The 19,037-nt window shown below is 39.0% G+C and overlaps 1 protein-coding gene across 9 annotated transcripts in view; it reads left to right on the top strand.

Annotated features, from left to right (window-relative positions):
- QKI (QKI, KH domain containing RNA binding) overlaps window positions 1-19,037 on the top strand; it is a 194,712-nt gene that overhangs the window by 103,013 nt on the left and 72,662 nt on the right. For all 9 annotated transcript variants that reach the window (XR_006104603.1, XM_042474590.1, XM_042474563.1 and 6 more), the window contains exon 4: window positions 474-617. Coding sequence is in view for 8 of the 9 variants with exons in the window: in XM_042474590.1 (XP_042330524.1) it covers window positions 474-617 (144 nt within the window). In the remaining variant the exon portion in view is untranslated. The remainder of the gene's footprint in view (window positions 1-473; window positions 618-19,037) is intronic.

Below are 19,037 nucleotides of genomic sequence, written 5' to 3'. Positions count from 1 at the left end.
ATTGTGTTTATTCTACCTTGGTTGTTAGGAGATCAAGAATACCTTGACAATTACACGCTGTCTTCTATTTCATACTTTTCCTTAACTTTCTTTTTTAGTTTCTGGCATAGTGTTTTGTTGGTATTCAGCCTCTTTGCCTTCAGTTTTCTGTAATCCCATTGTTTCATTGACAAGTGTAGAAAGTCCTAAGTTGTCTTCCAAGTGAATAAATGATGCACAAATGGTACCTTTGGAACTTGTAAATGATTAAAAGATCCAAAATAACCATTAATACATTCCATATTTTTTCTTGGGCAACAGTGGCAAAATTCAAGCCTCATTCAGTGATTTAGGAAATGGCTTTGTGTATCAAAAATCCATATTAGTGACAAACCAGTGACATCTTTAGGTGAGATTTGATTTATAATGCAAATGTATGAAATCTGTTTATGTTGAAAGAACACAAATTAAATGTGCTGTTTGTTTTTTTCCAGGAAGAACAAAATAGAGGCAAGCCCAATTGGGAACATCTGAATGAAGACTTGCATGTACTGATCACTGTGGAAGATGCTCAAAATAGAGCAGAAATCAAACTGAAGAGGGCTGTGGAAGAAGTAAAAAAATTGTTGGTACCTGCAGTAAGTAACTATATTGAAATTCATGCTTTGAGATATGTTATCTGACTCAGAGAGTCAAAAATATCTGCTATGTGTATAGAATTAGGATACACACACACACCCCATCTACCTTCCTTCTAAAATTGGGACACAAGGTGGTTTACAGTTTAAAAGAGCAGTACAGTTAAGGTGATCTTGTAGCACCTCTGAGACTGAATAGGGAAGCAGACGGCAGCTTAGAGCAGCCTCTGGCCAATCCAGCCCTGGTGAGCCCCTGATCAACACAGAACTGCAGTAACCAGATGTCCTGCTCTGGAAGCAGACCACTGCCGCGGTGCCAAATGGGACACTGGCAGGAGCAGGTTTTCTCCGCTCCTTTTGTGCCAGCTTTCTCCTGCTCGGCATGGCTTCCGGATGCCTTGGGGGTGTGTGTTGTCTGCATGCCCTGCTCCTGAAGAGGCCTGAAGATGGCACTTTTTGCCTGTCTGCTTCAGGCCTGAGAGAAAGAAGTTGTATCATAAGCTTTCATAGACTTAGGGGCGAAATAGACAGTTAAAATAATCAGGTTTCCAGCTGGCTTCAAGGCAGGGCATTTAGATGACACATGACTTGGAGCCAGCGAGAAAGTGCACCCAAGTATGTACCTTTGGTTACATGGCCAGATCTGGTGTCTGAAGGAATGGGTACAGTTGGCACACAAGCTGTAAAAGCACTCCTAGCAGCTTCAGAATCCCAGGATAAGTCCAAACTGCAAACGTATGTCTTCAGGGGGATTGTAACCCAGTTTTCACGCAAGCTGAATCTTTGTTATCTGATCTGCCTTTTGAACGACCAGGAGCACCTCTAACCTATATGATTTTAAAAATAGAGTATACATAAGTAGATGATACATGAGAACTGTGGATTGTTTCAGAGACCTTTGGCCACATGAAGCTGTTGACTTAAAAAGTTAGAAGAACACCTGTGCTGTGTGACAAATTACTTTTTAAACTTGTGACATAATATGAAGGATTGCCACTCAAAGTAGGCTGGTGATAAATTTCCACAGAGCATAGCAAACTCCTTGGGCATAGCATAGCATAGCAGACTCCTTGGACACACTTAAAGCAATGTTATAAATTGTGTCCAGCTGCTAAATTCTGAATCCTTGACTGTGAAAGCTTGATTTCATAATTGTGTTCAACTTCAGATTTAGTCAGCTATTTGTTATTTTTTAACAGATTTTGTGTTCTTCCTCCATAAATTGCCTTGTTAGGAACACATTTCTATAACTGAAATGTATGAGTGAGGCGGTTTTTAAGAAAAGATTTCCTTGTGGTAATAGAACAAAATGTTTAAAATATATAGACAGCTTCTGATTTACTATGGATTACTCATTCATAGGTATATTGCCATTTAAGCTGCAGAATGATAACATTTTGGAGAAGGAGAGATTTCATTCTATATGTTCATATGCGCTTACAGGCACCATACGGTCAGGATATGTAGAATTTTAAAATGTTTTCAAGGAGTTAAACAGTGTGCTATATACTATTTTCAGTGGAACGCTTGTTAAAATTTAATATAAGTGTCTTCCATGCAAAGGAAAGAAAATAGTATCAAAATATTATACACACATGTATACATACTGTAGTACCATATTCAAAAATTGTTTAATGAACATAATTTAAGAGTTCATTATACAAAGCAGAGAGTTAGCATAAATAATCTGGGGACAACATTTGTTGATTTTCTTTTTAATTGTCATGTTTTAAATCTTATATGCTATGGTTATCTAGCTGTTTTAATTTTGCTATGTTATAAGCAATGTTATGTATATAACAACAACACTCACATGTACACATCCAGCTTGTTCAGATTATGTTTTTCACACTTAAATGATGATACATTATAAAATTTACTAGCATAATTTGGTTATTGCTGGCTATGTAGAACTTTATTTGAGAGCAATAACTCAATTCTAAATATATTTACTTGTTAATAATTAGAGCTGTCTATGAATTAAAATGTAGTTAGTTACTTTCATTTTAACAGATTTAGATGTCTACATTTAAGAACACACATTGCTAATGCCTAATGTTAAGTGCCTTTTTGAAAACAGTGAAGACAGCATAAGAATATAAGATTACTCACTTTTATCTGTTAAAAACATCATATTTTGATTTCCCTTTAACATTTTGAACATTTTGACCCATAATGCAATAACACATAAATAAATAATACATAAATACATTACATTAGTCCCACTTTGTCAGTCAGTCACTTTTTGCTGATTTCTTAATAAAAACCTTTAAAGCTTGAATCCCTCATCATAAAACAGTTAGTTTTGTTGAAAGATGTATGTGTTACAGTGTTGTGGCTACAATCTTTGCTTGTAGAATTGGTCTCAGTAAAAAAGTGTGTGTTGTGTGTGTATGTGTGAGAGAGAGAGAGAGAGAGACAGAGAGAATAGGTTGTAGCAGGGTTTTTTTTTGTCATATCATTATTATTTTTTTGCACTTGGCTGTATTAAATTTGCTGTAAAAATGTAGTCAAAGAACTAATTCATAAGCCCTAGGGAAAAGTGAGATGTTTAATCAGTTTAGATCAGGATAAAAAGATTGAGGTATTCTGATAAGAATGCTTCTGTGATGTATGCTGTTGCTTACTAACTGCACATGGTTAGTAACCTTTTTTTCCCCTGGACCAAGATTTTTAATGTAAATCTTTCTTCTGTTCTGTAATGTTAGTTATGTACTGTTTTTTGTGTTTTTTTGTTAATGTTTTAACACATGTGAAAGTGGTTTTATGTATCCATTTCATTGTGGATTTTATTTACTTAGAAACTTGTTTATTGCTTGGCAATAACATAGATTTTTGAGGACAAAATTGTTTGAATAATTGTGGCTAATGCTAGATATTTGAAACGTGTAGTGTACTGCACCACATATGACATTAGAAGGACAATTTACAGAAATGTAGTTCTTCATCAATACTGCTTAGTTGGCTTATCAAATGTGATCCAAAAAGTACTAGAATTGTTTTTATTTTCAACCTTTTGTACTAAAAGTTGTTCTCTAACTTAAATACAGATATAAAACTGTTTCTTTTTGACTTAACGTTTTTAATTTGGGAGTGCCCTCAGGATCACATAATTGTTTTCTAGAACCAATGGTCTCCCTCTCCCACCATCCAGTGGTGAGTAAACAGTTTGTTGATGCCAGTATTAGCAGTGATGAAGGTTAACTATGGTCTAAACCAGGGGTAGGCAACCCTTTTGAGCCGGGGGCTGGGTTGCTGGCCCTCAGACAACTGGGGGGCCGAAGCCAAAAAATAAATAATTAAATGTTTTATTTTTTTAAAGAAATTAATTAAATAAATAAACCGGGACAAATGTAGGACAAAATTTTCAAATGGAGGGAACTTTTTAAATAAAAAATGGAGGACACGCAAAAAAAAATTGCTGATTTTTTAAAAAATGTTAAGATAAATGCATGTTTCTGAGGCTTCTATAGACAATTGTCCCACCATGCCCCTTGCGCAAGACGCCAAAGGCCCCGGCTGCAATCGGCAGCAGGACTGGGCTGGGGCCGGTCCCAAGGCCTCACCGGGCCGCATCTGGCCCGCGGGCCGCAGGTTGCCTACCCCTGGTCTAAACTATTGAACTGAAATTTTTGATTGTGCTTAATGATGGTGCCAGAAAGCTGGCATGTGAATGCACTGAAGCATAGATTTTAATGGACAGCCTATTGGTCAAATGCAACAAGTGCAAATCAGAATCATGCTCAGATATAGATTCAGTTCACATGGGGAGTGGTAGAGGTACCTGTTAAGTAAGCACTGTGAACAGCGGGGCCTGAAGGCATAGAAATTCAAGAAGTACAACCTGTGAGATACTTATTCAAAAGAGATATGCACACACACATACATGCCACATGGGATCTGCATTAAATGTTGTAGTCCCTCAAACATAGGAGTGTGCCCATTGTGGATTATTTCCAGATTAGTTCCAGGAGACTATAATGGGCTAAAGCAGGCTAACTTTTGTGCTTTTCCAACTGAGACTGAGTATTTTGTTGCTTTTGGAAACTACTGTGTCTGGTCAGTCCTCCTTTGACTGCTTTTTTGTGATGAGGAGCTTCCTTTGAGGCTCAAGCTATTTTGTGTTTTACATACCTTGGGAGTCCTGGTGGCACATTGTTTAAATGCTGGTACTGCAGCCACTCACTCACAAGCCACAAGGTTGTGAGTTCAATCCCAGCCAAGGGCTCCAGGGTTGACTCGGCCTGGAATCCTTCTGGGGTTGCTAAAATGAGTACTCCGCTTGTTGGGGGCATTTAGTTTACAGTTATAAACTGCTTAGAGACTCCTTAGTGCAGTATGAAGTGGTATATAAATGAAGCTGATGTTTCTATTTATTTTGGCATTGCTATATTATCTTCATTAGTATATAAAATTATACTGTTTAGCATACTGAAGAAAAGTTAAAAGAATAAAACCCTTAATTTTGTACAAGCAAAATACATAGCATAGCCGTTTAAGCATTAAACTTCAGCTCTGGAGACAAGGGTTCAACTACTTGCTCAGCCATGGTAACCTAATGGGTAGCCTTGCACAAGTCATACTCTCTCACCCTTCTAAAAAGGCAAAGGCTCTGAACAAATCTTGCCAAGAAAATTCCATGTTAGGTTTGCCTTAGAGTTGCTGTAAATTGGAAACTACTTGAAGGCACACACAACTAAGTTATGAACAAACCCTATAATGAAGAAGAGCAACATAGTGCTACAACTGATGGCACCTAAGCAAATATGATAGCTTTTGCCATCAGAGAAGCATGGCCAAGCAGGCTCTCCTTGGTCTCCAGGAGTACTAGTGCAACATTCAGATCATTACAGCTAGCTCCCACTTAACCTGTCATGTCAGAAATATGGATATCAGTTAACAACAGAAGCAAAGATTGGAGAAGCATGCATTACTTACTTTCTTCTGGTTCCTTAAATAAGTGAATTGGGTCTTAACTTATAGAAGGGCTATCCAGCATTTATTCTTACTTGTGAGGTGAGCCCTCTGTTTTATATCATTTTTACTCAAATGAGACCTGGTGATTGCTGCCAGCAATGAAACATGCTCTCAAAGCTGCATCAGTTTCTTTTGCAGAAGTTGACTTAAATTGTGTTGTATGTGATTTGAAACAAGTCAGCACATCTCAAAAGTTAGTTTACATAAAATAAACATTGGTGAAATTGAGGAAAACTCTTAACCTTTTAAGGACAACTAGTTTAATTAGTCTAGGTTTTTATAGAGTCTGGTCACTTTCTTCAGATGGAGAATCAGGAGTTTATGTTGAAATAAATTGGCTAGTCTTATTGGTGCCCCAGTACTCTTTCTTTCTTTTTATACTCCAACAGACTATCATTGCTGTCTTTATGAAATTTATTATTGAGAACATAAAAGCATGGTCCCTTCCAATTTAATTTCCCCCCTCTTTTGCCTGTGAATTCTGTCTTCTTACTTGCTAATTTTGAAGCACAAGTAAAAGGTTATTTTCTTCTGTTTGAACTAAATTAGGTTTTAAAGCTGCTTAATACTCTGAATAGCTTACTGGATAAGGCTGAAAAAAAAAAGCAGATGTGCTCATTAAACTCCAGGAGAATTACTTTCTGTTTTGGATATGTTTTTTCCAGAAATGTTTAGGTATAGACAGTTGACAAAAATAGTGTTGAGTTAATGTAGATTCACTTTTGCTATTTTTAAAAAGTATATTAGATGAGAAGGATTTGTGGGTGTACTTCATTGTGCTATTTTCAGTGGCGATAGTGGTTTTGTAATTTAAAGCTTTTCCAGACTTGTCTTCAGTACAAGGTCCTGCCCCCAGACATTCCGAGTTTTATTGCATCATCTGTAAAGTTAAATCTCATGTTGGTGCAGTATAATTTTTATTGGGAAAATGTAGGCTTGTTTTCGTCTCATGTGTGACCTTAACTGTTTTGTCCTCATGAAACTATTTTTTTTATACTAAGCCATGGGCCGAAACAGACCAGCAGCTTCAGCTGGCTTCAAACTGGCTTGCTGCTTGGCATTTATGTGCATTACATCTCCAAGTCACCCAGAAGTCAAGCCAGCGATTACACGCCAGGCAGCTTCCAGGGGGCTTCCACATGCCCCCAAGCTGTGGTGGGGCCCCTCCACCCCCCCCCAATAGGAGCAGCTCTTTGCTACTCCTATTTGGGTTGGATTGGGGTCTCAACCTGTTTGCCATGGCCAATCCAACTTTGTCAAGGGGTGGCTTCAAGCTGTTTGTGTCAGCTGAGGACAAAATGCTGTATCAAGGGCCTGTGGGGAAGTGTGTGTGTGCGTGTACATTGAAATGTGAAAATCAAAGGAGCAAATCATTTTCTATTGGATGATTACACAGAGATGTGTCTCATATTTTAATCTTGGGGTACAAATGTATTTTATCAGAATTCTTGATAATATCTTGTACTATACACTTTCCAGACTTATGAGGCCTCATTTGAACCTACCTTCTTCTGGACAGCAGAATCTGTTGTTCCCAGTAGTAATGTGCTTGAAATAATTCTAATTCTTTGGATACTGCTTTTATTTTCCCAGGCCCATAATTGGATAGGACAATTTGCATGAGAAATGGAGGTTGCTTCCCCTGTAACTGGAGTTCTTCCAAAGTGCCATTGTCTGGTCAAGTATCCCTACTGCTTCCCTCTGGGAAAATATTTTTTATGACTAAAAGATAGAAACTGTGGGGAGTAAGTAATACCTCTGCTTCAAACAGCTTGTGTCCTTCTGCAATATGGAACTTCTTGTGCATTGGTAGTTAAATTTCCAGTGCTCTCACCTAGTACTTGGCTGGACAGGGGTCACTTAGGAAGAATTCTCCGAATAGGTAAGGGGCTTCCCCTTTCTAATTCCAGTTTTTGTGTCATGTTCCAGGTCTTCCAAAGGTTGATAAGCCCCTCCCAGAAAAAGTAAGTTGGGCTGTGATTTTTTATGATTTAAAAATTGTATAGAATAGAAGCAAATTTAATGGGCATTTTACCTCTTCAAAATAGCATAAATACCATAATGGAAAAAGTTAGTGTAAGTGATTGTGAAACTTACACAATTGCTACTCACTGAAACTGATTCATTATTGTCCTGCCTCCCCACCCCCACCCCTGTGTATATAATTTTTAGATTGTATGCCTTTGGCAGTGCTGGCAGCTTTTTGTTGTTCTTTTTACATGCAAAGTTCCATATCCATTGATGGCACTATATAAATAAATTATGATGATTCAAATGTGAAAACTTTTCTAGTTCAAACTTAAATTACACCCTTTATGTAATTGTACTTCTACTTTAAATCCCATGATTTAAGAGTAACATCACATACATAATATGTGAGAGCCTTTAGGGCTGAAGGGCGGGGTATAAATGCCATAAATAAATAAACAAACAAACAAACAATATAGTGAAGAATATTGTAATATTGGGACACAAAAACACCAGCCTTAACTCAGTGTACACCAATTGTGCACAAAGGGAGAGATGCACATTCAAATGACAAATGTGATTTGTTGTAAAGAACTGTGATTCATATGGCGGGGGGACCTAACTGTGTACATATATGTTGATAGGGTCTGAGCTGGCAGTGACTGAACAGAAAATGGATTTTGGGTTTGTGGTAGATTGCTCAAAAGAAAACTTCAACCCAATATTGTCAGCACAATGCTGTGGGGTGGGGGAGAATTTATTTTCAAATGTATATTATGTATGTTTATGCTATTCCTTTTATTTTTCTTTCTTCTAAGCTAATCACCCCCAAATATTGTACTTTTTTCTCATAGGGAGTTGCTCTAGCCCCTTAATAATTTGGGTTGCCCTGTTTTGCACATTTTCCAACTTTACAATTTTTTGGGAAAGTTTAGTAACCAAAACTCCAAATTATGTTCTAATTAGAGTCACACAAGAGATTTATATAAAGGCATTATATTGGCAGTTGTATTTTTTGTTGCTTTGATAATGAGTCCCAAAATGAATCATATTTCCCCCTTCACATGATACAGGACCTAAAGTCATCTAGTAAAGCCTAATGGTGGAAACTTCAGGTCAATGGTTATATTACCACTAGTACTGGAGGCAACTTACCATTGAATACAGATTCTTGGGAAACATGAAAAGGAGAGCATTGATGTGTACATGATCTACTTGTGGGTTTGCCATAGACATCTATTTGGTCAATGCAGGATTGAGTCACTTAAATCAGGCTTAAATCAGTCTTGGTGTGGTACAGCTCTTCTTATTTGCTCAACTCTTTTAAAAGAGGCACAGCATTGATGGGATTGATTGAGACTACAGCTTTTACTCTGAAGACACATTTAATAGTGCTCTGCTTGTCTGAAAGATGCTCCAGAAAGCACATACTTGTTCAGAAATCTGTTAAAATCATCCCTTTATATAAATCTGGATTTAATCCAGAAGGAATGGATCCAATCAATCCATTTGAATTCCCAATTGCAGTTATAGAAAAATAAATGCTACTGAACTGTTTTGACATACAGTTGTTCAAGGAAATTATTGGCTAGTCAAATTGTCAAATTAACTTTTCAATATATTCATAAACCTTTAAGAGAGCCAGAAGTAAAATTTACTTTAATTGAATGAATGTTTATGTGACTGTGTGTGAGAGAGAGTAAATGAGTATGTATGTGAGTGAAGGAGAGAATGAAAGAGCGTGAACATTGATGCATGTGAGTAGGGCTGTACTGAATTCATTTAAATAAAATTGATCTAATTTGAACAATGTTATTTCCTTTTAAAATGTTAAAATATTAATATGCATGAATGTGTGGATGAAAATGCACATACTAAAACAAAATGTTTACTCATATACTATGTCAGGTGGGGGTGGGAAGTGGGGTCCACATGTAGATGTGAAACGGGTAACAAGGGTAAAAGGTCTGAGAAACACTGGGTCAAGTTGTCTGATGTGTAGAATTGTCATGTTACATGTGTAAGCCTGTAAATCTAAACCCTAAACAGCACTTAAGAGAAAAGATTAAAATCAGATATTTTCAAGCCTTGCGATGGTCATCATAATCTTATCTCTAACAGTTTGTAGAATTTAATTTGCTTTCTATGTCTAGAAGCCTAGTTTAATCATCTTAAACAGAGGCATGTTTCTTTAATCCTAATTCAAAAAAATAATAATGCTGTAATGTTAGTGCCCCATAATCTGTTGTAGACATCACTGTTGTAAGTTCCTTTGGTCCGTATAATCAAATATAGGAGTCTGATTTATAAAAAAATGGAAAGAAAATACACAGATCTTTCTAGTAATTAATTTTTGTTGTTAACTTTCCTTGAGTTGATCTCAGTTTATGATGACTCTGTGGATGAGACATCTCCAAGACTCCCTGTCTTCCACGGCTCTGCTTAATGTCTGTGACCTCCTTAATAGAGTCCATCCATCTAGCACAGGGGTTCCCAACCTGGGGGTCATGACCCCTTTGGGGGGGTCGCTTGACCCTTTCTTGGGGGTTGCCAGATTGGGATTCCCCCTGCCTCCCCCTCCTCCCTTTTCCCCCGCGGGTGCCGGCGCTAGTGCTGGCAACCGCGAGAAGTGGCCGGAGCCACCTCTTCCCTTCTCCTCGCGGGTGCCATTGAAGGCACCCACGAGGGGAAGGGTTGGGGCTGCTGCCTCCTTCTCCGCTTCTCCCCACGGGTGCCATTGAAGGGACCCGCGGGTAGAAGGGATCAAGGATGGGGCTGATTGGTTGGGAGGCCAGGTAGGGGTGGGACTTTCGGCCGCAAAGGCCGCTGGGGCTTGTAGGTGGTCGAAAGTCCCGCCCCCACTTGGCTTCCCAACCAATGAGGGAGTCGCGGGCAGGACTTTCTCCCGCAGTGGGGGTTGCGGCCCAACAAAGGTTGGGAACCGCTGATCTAGCATGTGGTCTTCCTCTCTTCCTACTTCCCTCCACCTTTCCCAGCTTTATTGTCTGTTCCAATGAGTCCTTCTTTCTCATGATGTGTCCGAAGTACTACAGCCTCAGTTTGGTCATCTTGGCTTCCAGGGAGGTTTCCAGCTTGATCTGCTCAAGGACCCATTTGTTTGTCCTTTTAGCTGTCCTCAGGACTCTTCTCCAGCACCACATCTCAAATGAATGGATTTTCTTACTATCTTCTTTCCTAACTATCCAGCTTTCACATCCATACATGATGATAGGGAATACAAGGGCTTGTATAATTCTAACTTTTAATAATAATAAATAATAATAAAACTTTTATTTATATACCGCCTTTCCTTCCGATCAAAGCGGTTTATATCATTAAAAGTCTGTGATCCAAGTCATAGTACAATTATCAAATAATCCATACAATTCCGAAAATACAATCAAAAATTTTAAAAACATATATAACAGCAGTTGGGCATTGGGTAAGAAACTTCATCCATTTGGGACCAAATTCTACAAATCGGGAGGGTATGCTTTCCGGAAGAGATATGTTTTTAATGCCTTCTTGAAGGTCTCCAGTGTCGAGCTCAGGCGAATCTCTTCCAGAAGCGCGTTCCAATGAGTTGGAGCCATTGTAGAGTAAGCTCTTTGGTGTGTCACTGCCAATCTTACTTTTGGCTGTTCAAGGACATATTTCCTTGTAGTTCTGAGCGTGCGGGGCAGATTATGTAGGGAGAGACACTCCCTCAAGTAACTCGGGCCTAAGCCATGTAGGGATTTATAGGTGACGACCAACACTTTGTATTGCGCCCGGAAGCTAATTGGCAGCCAGTGTAAAGATTTTAGTACAGGTGTTATATGGTCGGTTCTAGATGTTCCCGTGACCAATCTGGCTGCAGCATTTTTAACCAGTTGAAGCTTCTGAACTTGGTACAAAGTTAGCCCCATGTAGAGTGCATTACAGAAGTCCAAGCGAGAGGTTACCAGTGCATGTACTACTGTTTCAAGGTCCAGACAGGGACGCAGTTGGCGTATCAGCCGAAGCTGGTACCAAGCACTCCTGGCCATCGCATCAACTTGAGATGATAACTGTAACGATGAGTCCAGGAGTACAGTACTCCCAAACTGCGAACTTTGTCCTTTAGGGGGAGTGTAACCCCATCCAGGACTGGGTGGCAAATTTCCCCGTCTAGGTCAGGGGCACCTATCACGAGTACCTCTGTTTTCTCTGGATTCAGCTTGAGTTTGTTTTGTGCTCAGTTGTATATCTTTGTATTTTAGAATCTTTTCTAGTTCTTTCATAGCCACCCTTCCTGTTCTTAATCTTCTTCTGATTTCCTGACTGCAGTCTTCAGTTCTATCAATGTTTGATCTCGGATATGGCAATTCTTTTACTATTTCTATTTCTTCATTTTCTAGGTTGAACTTGTGAAGGTTGTCGGTGGTAATTAGCTTTGTTTCCTTTATGTTCAACATTAACTATGCCTTTGCACTTCCTTCTTTAATCTTCCTTAATAGGTGTTCCAGGTCTGTGAAGTTTTCTGCAAGTACTATGGTGCCATCTGTATATCTTAGATTGTTGATATTCCTTCCCTCTATTTTCACTCCTCCTTCTTTTGTGCCCACTTTTCTTATAATATGTTCTGCATACAAGTTGAACAGATAGGGAGAAAGGATACAGCATTGTCTGACCCCTTTGCCAGTTGCATATCATTCTGTTTCTCCATGTTTTTTTCTGACAGTAGCCTCTTGTCTTGAGTACAGATTCCTCCTCATCACCATAAATGTAAATTAAATTTACATTTAATTAAAGTACATGTTTTTGACATTGTGTGCCTTTCCATTCTAGTCACTGTGCCGTTATATTACTTGTAATTGAAATTTAACTAGGAAGTTGAAAACAGATTGACATCCTCCTATATAGTGCACACTTACAATTCAGAACTCTTTTTAGATGTTCTGAATAATAAGAAATACATTTGTTTGCTAGGTTCCCCCATTGAGAAGTCTTAGAACTGAGTAAATTTGATGCAAACTTCTTTCTATCTTCTCTTGTATACATTCTCTCTCTTGCCAGTGTTACTCTCCCTTCAGATTCAGTCTGTCCGCCATGAGAGCAATACCATTCTTCTTGTCATAGCTGAATACTTTGAAGACTATATTTTAGATGAAGGAACTGGCAAAACCACCTCTGAATATTCCTTGTCTGAGAACACTCTATGAAATTCACAGAGTTGCTTTAAGTTGACAGTTGACTTGAAGGTACATATACACACACAAGAGCCACTTTACGCTCTGTTCTTGTGGTAGGAAACCGTTGTTGTCCAGTGGACACTCTCAATATTTATTCTGTTTAGGAGAGGGGCACATCATTCAGCAGTGCCACATTTGCCATGGCTTTACATTACAGGTTTGAAAAGAAGAGTATCATTTGAGGTTGCACTGTCTATCAAGCTGTGCAGAGTAGGTTTTTCCACTCCACATCTACTTCATTTTGCAAGGCTTCCTCACTGTGGAAATTCCTGGCCAAGTTAACAGTATATCTTTGATTTTAGGAGCATTCTGTTGTTAACTGCCCTTGAGTTGATAAAAATTAAAGGGGAGGGAAACAATAGGGATGTTAGTGTGAGAGTCTACTACAGACCCCCAAGTCAGATGAAGGAATTGGATGAAGCTTTTCTAGAATAGATGACCATACACTCAGAAAGGAGAGATGTAGTAGTGATAGGTGACTTCAACTATCCTGATATTTGCTGGAATTCAAACTCAGCCAAATCCTCAAGGTCTAGCAAATTCCTCACTTGCCTTGAAGACAGTTTCATTGTCCAAAAGGTGGGAGAGGCAACAAGGGGGTCAGCTATTTTAGATCTGATCCTAATCAACAGGGATGACCTGGTAATGGAGTGCAAGTGGTGGGATTCTTAGGTGGGAGTGATCATGTTATCCTGGAATTTGTTATACAGTGTGTCATGCACGGATGCATTTTACGCAGCTTCCAGCTTACGTGGAAGCATGGGGAGAACAGTGGTGTGTGTGCCCATGGTGCACACGTGCCACGACGCCACATGCACACACCCTCATTATCTCCTATGGGGCTCGAGCATAGGTGGATTTTCCCTTATGCAAGGGGATCCAGAACTGTGGAAAGGAGAAGCCAGGCATAGTCAGACACACATTCTAGACTTTAAAAGAGCTGATTTTAAAGAAATACTAGGATTGATCTCATGGTCAGGAATATTAAAAGAGAAGGGAGTTCAAGACGGATAGGAGTTTTTCAAAGGGGATATACTGAAGGCACAATTTCAAACAGTTTCATTGAGGAAGAAAAATGGGAGGTATCTGAAGAAACCAGAATGGATGACTAAAGAACTTTCAACTGAGCTAAATTTTAAACAGAACATGTATAAGAAATGGAAAATGTGGAAATCACCAAAGAGGAATTTAAACAAATAGCCAGCACATGTATGGGTAAAATCAGAAAAGCTAAAATGCAGAATGAACTCAGGCTTGCTAGAGAGGTTAAGAACAATAAAAAGGGCTTTTTTGGGGTATGTCCGCAGGAAAAGGAAGAAGAAGGAAAGGGCAGAATTACTCAACACCTTCTTTGCCTCTGTGTTCTCAGAAAAGGAAAAGGGTGCTCAATCTGAGGATAATGGAGCAGAGGACAGAATAGGGGAATTTCAGCACAGAATAAGTAAGGAGATAGTACAGGAATACCTGGTTAATCTAAATGAATATACTGTAAGTCCCCAGGACCAGATGAACTACATCCAAGGGTATTAAAAGAACTGGCAGGAGTAATATCAGAACAATTGGCAATAATCTTTGAGAACTCCTGGAGAACAGGAGAATTGCCAACAGACTGGAGGAGGTAAAATCTCCATCTTCAAAAAGGGAAAAAAGAGGATCCCAACAACTATTGTCCAGTTAGTCTGACATCAATACCAGGAAAGATTCTAGAGCAGATCATTAAACAGAGAGTCTGTGAACATCAAGAAGGCAGTGGCATAATCACAAAAAGTCAACATGGGTGTCAGAGAAACATGTCATGCTTGACAAATCTGATCTCTCTTTTTAAATAAAATTACCAGCTTGATAGATGAAGGGCATGGCATAGATATAGTATATCTTAATTTCAATAAGGCCTTTGACAAGGTTCCCCATGACATTCTTGCAAACAAGCTAGTAAAATGTGGGCTAGACAAGGTAACTGTTACCATGGATTTGTAATTGGTTGAGTGGCCGAACCGAAAGGGTGCTCAACAACGGCTCCTTTTCATCCTGGAAAGAAGTGACCAGTGGGGTCCCACAGGGCTCTGTCCTGGGCCCAGTGTTATTCAGCATCTTTATCAATGACTTGGATGACAGAATTGGGGGCATATTTATCAAATTTGCAGATGACACCAAATTAGGAGGAGTAGCTAATATCCTTGAGGACAGGATCAAAATTCAAAATGACCTGAATAGACTAGAAAGCTAGGCCAAAGCTTACAAAATGAAATTCAACACGGAGAAATGTAAGGTACTGCACTTAAGATATCAAATTTCCTCTCTTGTGATTAGTAGTTGCTTCAATTCTGTACTCTCCCATCCTGGAAACATTTGTTCAGGCATGGATATAGTGGACCCTTTCCTTACGCAAGGGATCCATTCCCGACCTCCCCCTCCCCCATGTAAGGGAAAAATGTGTATGCCAGCGCCCCATTGTTTTTCCCTCCATGTGGCTTTTGTGTAGGCTGGAAGCCACATATGGCGTGCCCACATATGGCACGGGCGCACTGTATTTCCTCTGTATCTTTAGTAGTGAAAACAGATTAATAGAATTTATTTAGCTTCTCTACAATCCCCTTGCCTGTCTTCAGAGCTTGTTTAGTTTAATTGATATCCAGTGGTCCAACTGCTTCCCTGAGTGGATCGCTGGTTATCAAATAGTACATGTTTGTAATATGCTCTTCAATTTTATTTATTTATGCATGCATGCATGCATTTCATTGAAGCATTGTTGCTGATAAGGATCAAAATAATACTGTTTAACTAATATGATTAGCTAGAAAACACCACTACCCAAAATTTATCTTTCATAGTTTTCATGTTGTGTTTCTGTTTTTTCTGCCTCTTTTTCATTGCCCACATTGATATAAATTCGTCCTAATGTGCTTATTATTGTTTTTATGCTTTTTATATTTTATCAACTACTCTGACACTCATTTTTTGAGGGGAAAGGCAGGCTCTACATTTTGCAAATAAATGAATATTTATTTTAATATTTTGATATTTAATGTAAGGACTATTTAGAATTGGGGGGATATTTTGAATCAAAGATCAGAAGTTTCTGAGACTGAGATAAAAATGGATGCATTTGTCAAGCTACAGCTAGAATCCTGAATTTTATCATTACTTTCTATCACTTAAGAACGTTAAAAAGAGAGATTGGGCGAAAACTGTCTTTGCAATATGGATAATTCTTATTACAGTTGCCTGCCATACTCAGATACATTTTTGTCAATTGAATCAACTATCCACAATATTTTAAAATATTTTTAAAAAATCTATATATTTCAAAAAGCAAAGCCTGATTTTGCCGTTTTATATAAGCCACAACATGTTAATATGCCACTGTTTTTAATGGGACTTGAGTATCCATAGATTTTGGTATCCAAGGGGGGGGGGGTGTCCTGGAATCAAACCCAACAGATACCATGGGGCCAATAACAAAGTCAGGGTGGCTAACAACATGTTTTAAAACTACAGATTAAAAATAGAAATATAAATAAAAGTATAAATATAAAACTTTTTAAAAACAATTAAACAAGAGTAAAAAGATTTAAAACTGATTTTTAAAACTGTATATAGAACATAAAAATAGTGTGATACAACATTAAACACCCATCCCAGACAATTTCTAAAAGTCTGGCAGCATAAAATTCTTTTAACTTGCCGACTAAAGGAGAGCAAGACTGGAGCTGTCTTGTCTTTCACAGCCTCTGGAAAGGCCCACCTCTTGTTCCCAACTATCAAGCCTGAGAATGTGATGGGACACAGAGAAATTTAGAATTTGTTCAGAGTGGTTGAGTTGTCTGCACAAGGAAAAAGAAGCACTTTCCCCCCTGTTTTGAACCCTTCCTATTCAGGTGAGACATGTAGCTGAAATGTGAGGAAGTTCTAATGCAGCCATGCTCTGGGGTTGGACATGGGAGCAAAATAACCCTTGGTTTGCTCTGGAATAATCTGGGAAGTACAAACTATCACGCTGCTGCATGGACTGCGTGCCATTGTGGCGATGATAGAAGGGGCTGGCACATGGGCACCAGTGGTGATTTGCACCATCAACCCTCACACACCCAATGAAGCAAAATGATGACCAACAGGCAGGTTGACAACAGTATAATGGATTTAAGTAGAACAATAACAATAACGGCCAGTCCAACAGTCCAAATAGCCCTCCAGAAAGGAAGATATGGTCTTTCAAATAGCCTGAAACTAAGCAATATAGGGCTTTATATGTCATGACCAGCATTTTGAACTCTCAGTGGATAATTGGTTTTGAGGATGACTAATTTCTCAGCATGGTTGTATGTACATAATGATGATTTACTATGTGCTAAATAACTTATATATCCACCAAGCAGTCAAATTTAGCAGCCAGTAGTGATTTCATATGTTGTTTGTGATTTATCTGTTTCAGTGTAGCATAAGATTTCAAAAATACTTGTATTTTGTATTTATATTTTGAGAGCTAATGTCTTCTATTGTTATGTTTAGGTATAGTTCAAAGATATAGCCGTGTTAATCTGTAGAATCAGTACGTGGAGAGATCTTGTAGCACCTTTGAGTCTAACTGAAAGAAAGAAATTGGCAGCATGAGCTTTCATAGACTTCAATCTACTTTCTCAGATGCATTTGGTGGACTAAAAGCAGCAGTCAAATATTATCCAAAATGGGATCTTGTGTGATTTTCTTAATTCAGTAATATATTTTCCAACTACAATTCATTTACTATGCACCACTAATCTACATCATATTTGCTTTTCTACACAGTGTCTTAAGGAATTTAAGTAAGTCCTAGTCAATAGTACTTCTTCAAGTTAACACAACCTGTTTTACTTCCCAGAATGAGAATATCAACATCGCACATGACTCTGTCTGCATTTTATAACTGTTAGAGGCCTTGCTAACATACCTACAGTAATTTCCTGACACACTACATGCACGTCAACACTATCTGACCCCATCCTCATGGGGTTGCTCTACATTCATCTATTTCTCCTCACCACAGGCTAGTCCCATTGCAAAACTGGATCTGCCACTTCATCTCCATGCACAAAGACCAGTTTCCTATGTTTTGTGCGCTAACAACCATCATTAAAATTGGACGTGCAATTTCATTTCCATACAAAAAAGACTTGTAATTTGTATTGACACCCTCACATTCCAATGGCATATATATGTCTGTACCTGGCTTCTTCCTTTACTTCTACAGTATGTTCATTCAGAGTGTTATACTTTTCAGAGATATTCCTAATTTTTGGAAGAATTAATGTTTACCTGTTCTTCGATTATACTTTTGATTATAAATGTAATTATACATTATAAATCTTTCCTGTCTCTGCCTTTGTCACACCTTCCCCCGTTAATCACTGGGCATTGAATCCCATCCTTCCCATGGCTCCCCACATTTCTCCAAACCTGATCCCCATTCGGCCGGCCTCTCCCTGTCTCCCTGCTTCCCTTCCTCTGTTCCCTCTGGAACTGCCGCTCTGCTGCCCCTAAAGCAACAGCAGTTCATGACCTTTTTCTCTCTAAATCCTTTAACCTCCTTGCTCTCACAGAAACCTGGCTCCCAGCCCATGATACTACAACTTCCGCTGCCCTTTCTTTTGGTGGTCTCTCCTTCACCCACTCTAGCCGCCCTGAGGGTCGAGGAGGAGGGGTTGGTATCTTGCTATCTAACTCCTGCCAGTTTCAAGTTCTATCTTTCCCCCCCCCAGCTATCATTTCTCTTCTTTTGAGTTTCATCCTATTAGACTCTTTTCTCCTCTACAGCTCCGTGTTGCAGTTATCTATCACCCTCCTGGTTCTGCCACCCAGTTCCTCTCTGACTTTGAATCATGGCTGACATTCTTTCTTTCAGACTCAGTCCCCACTTTGATCCTCGGTGACTTTAATATCCACGTTGATGATTCCAATAACCCGACAACATCTCGCTTTAACTCTCTCCTGGCTTCTTTTGGCCTCCAACCACATTCCAACTCTTCAACTCATTCTCTCGGTCACTGTCTTGACCTGGTTCTTGCTGCAAACTGCGCCATTTCTGACTACCTGGCACTTGACTTTCCACTTTCTGACCATCATTTAATCTCCTTTGCTCTTACCTATACTCCTCCTCCTCCTCGTCACACTATTCAACGCCATTTTCGTGATCTTCAATCTGCTGACTCTAACCTTCTTGGTCAGACTCTGGATTCATCTTTCTCTTCCCTAAATCTTGGGGACTCTGCTGACTCAGCAATGTCTC

Source organism: Sceloporus undulatus, chromosome 1 (assembly GCF_019175285.1).
Source record: "Sceloporus undulatus isolate JIND9_A2432 ecotype Alabama chromosome 1, SceUnd_v1.1, whole genome shotgun sequence".
Lineage (NCBI taxonomy): Eukaryota > Metazoa > Chordata > Lepidosauria > Squamata > Phrynosomatidae > Sceloporus > Sceloporus undulatus.
The sequence above is the reverse complement of the archived record's forward strand: the minus strand, read 5'-3'. Positions and strand labels throughout refer to the sequence as shown.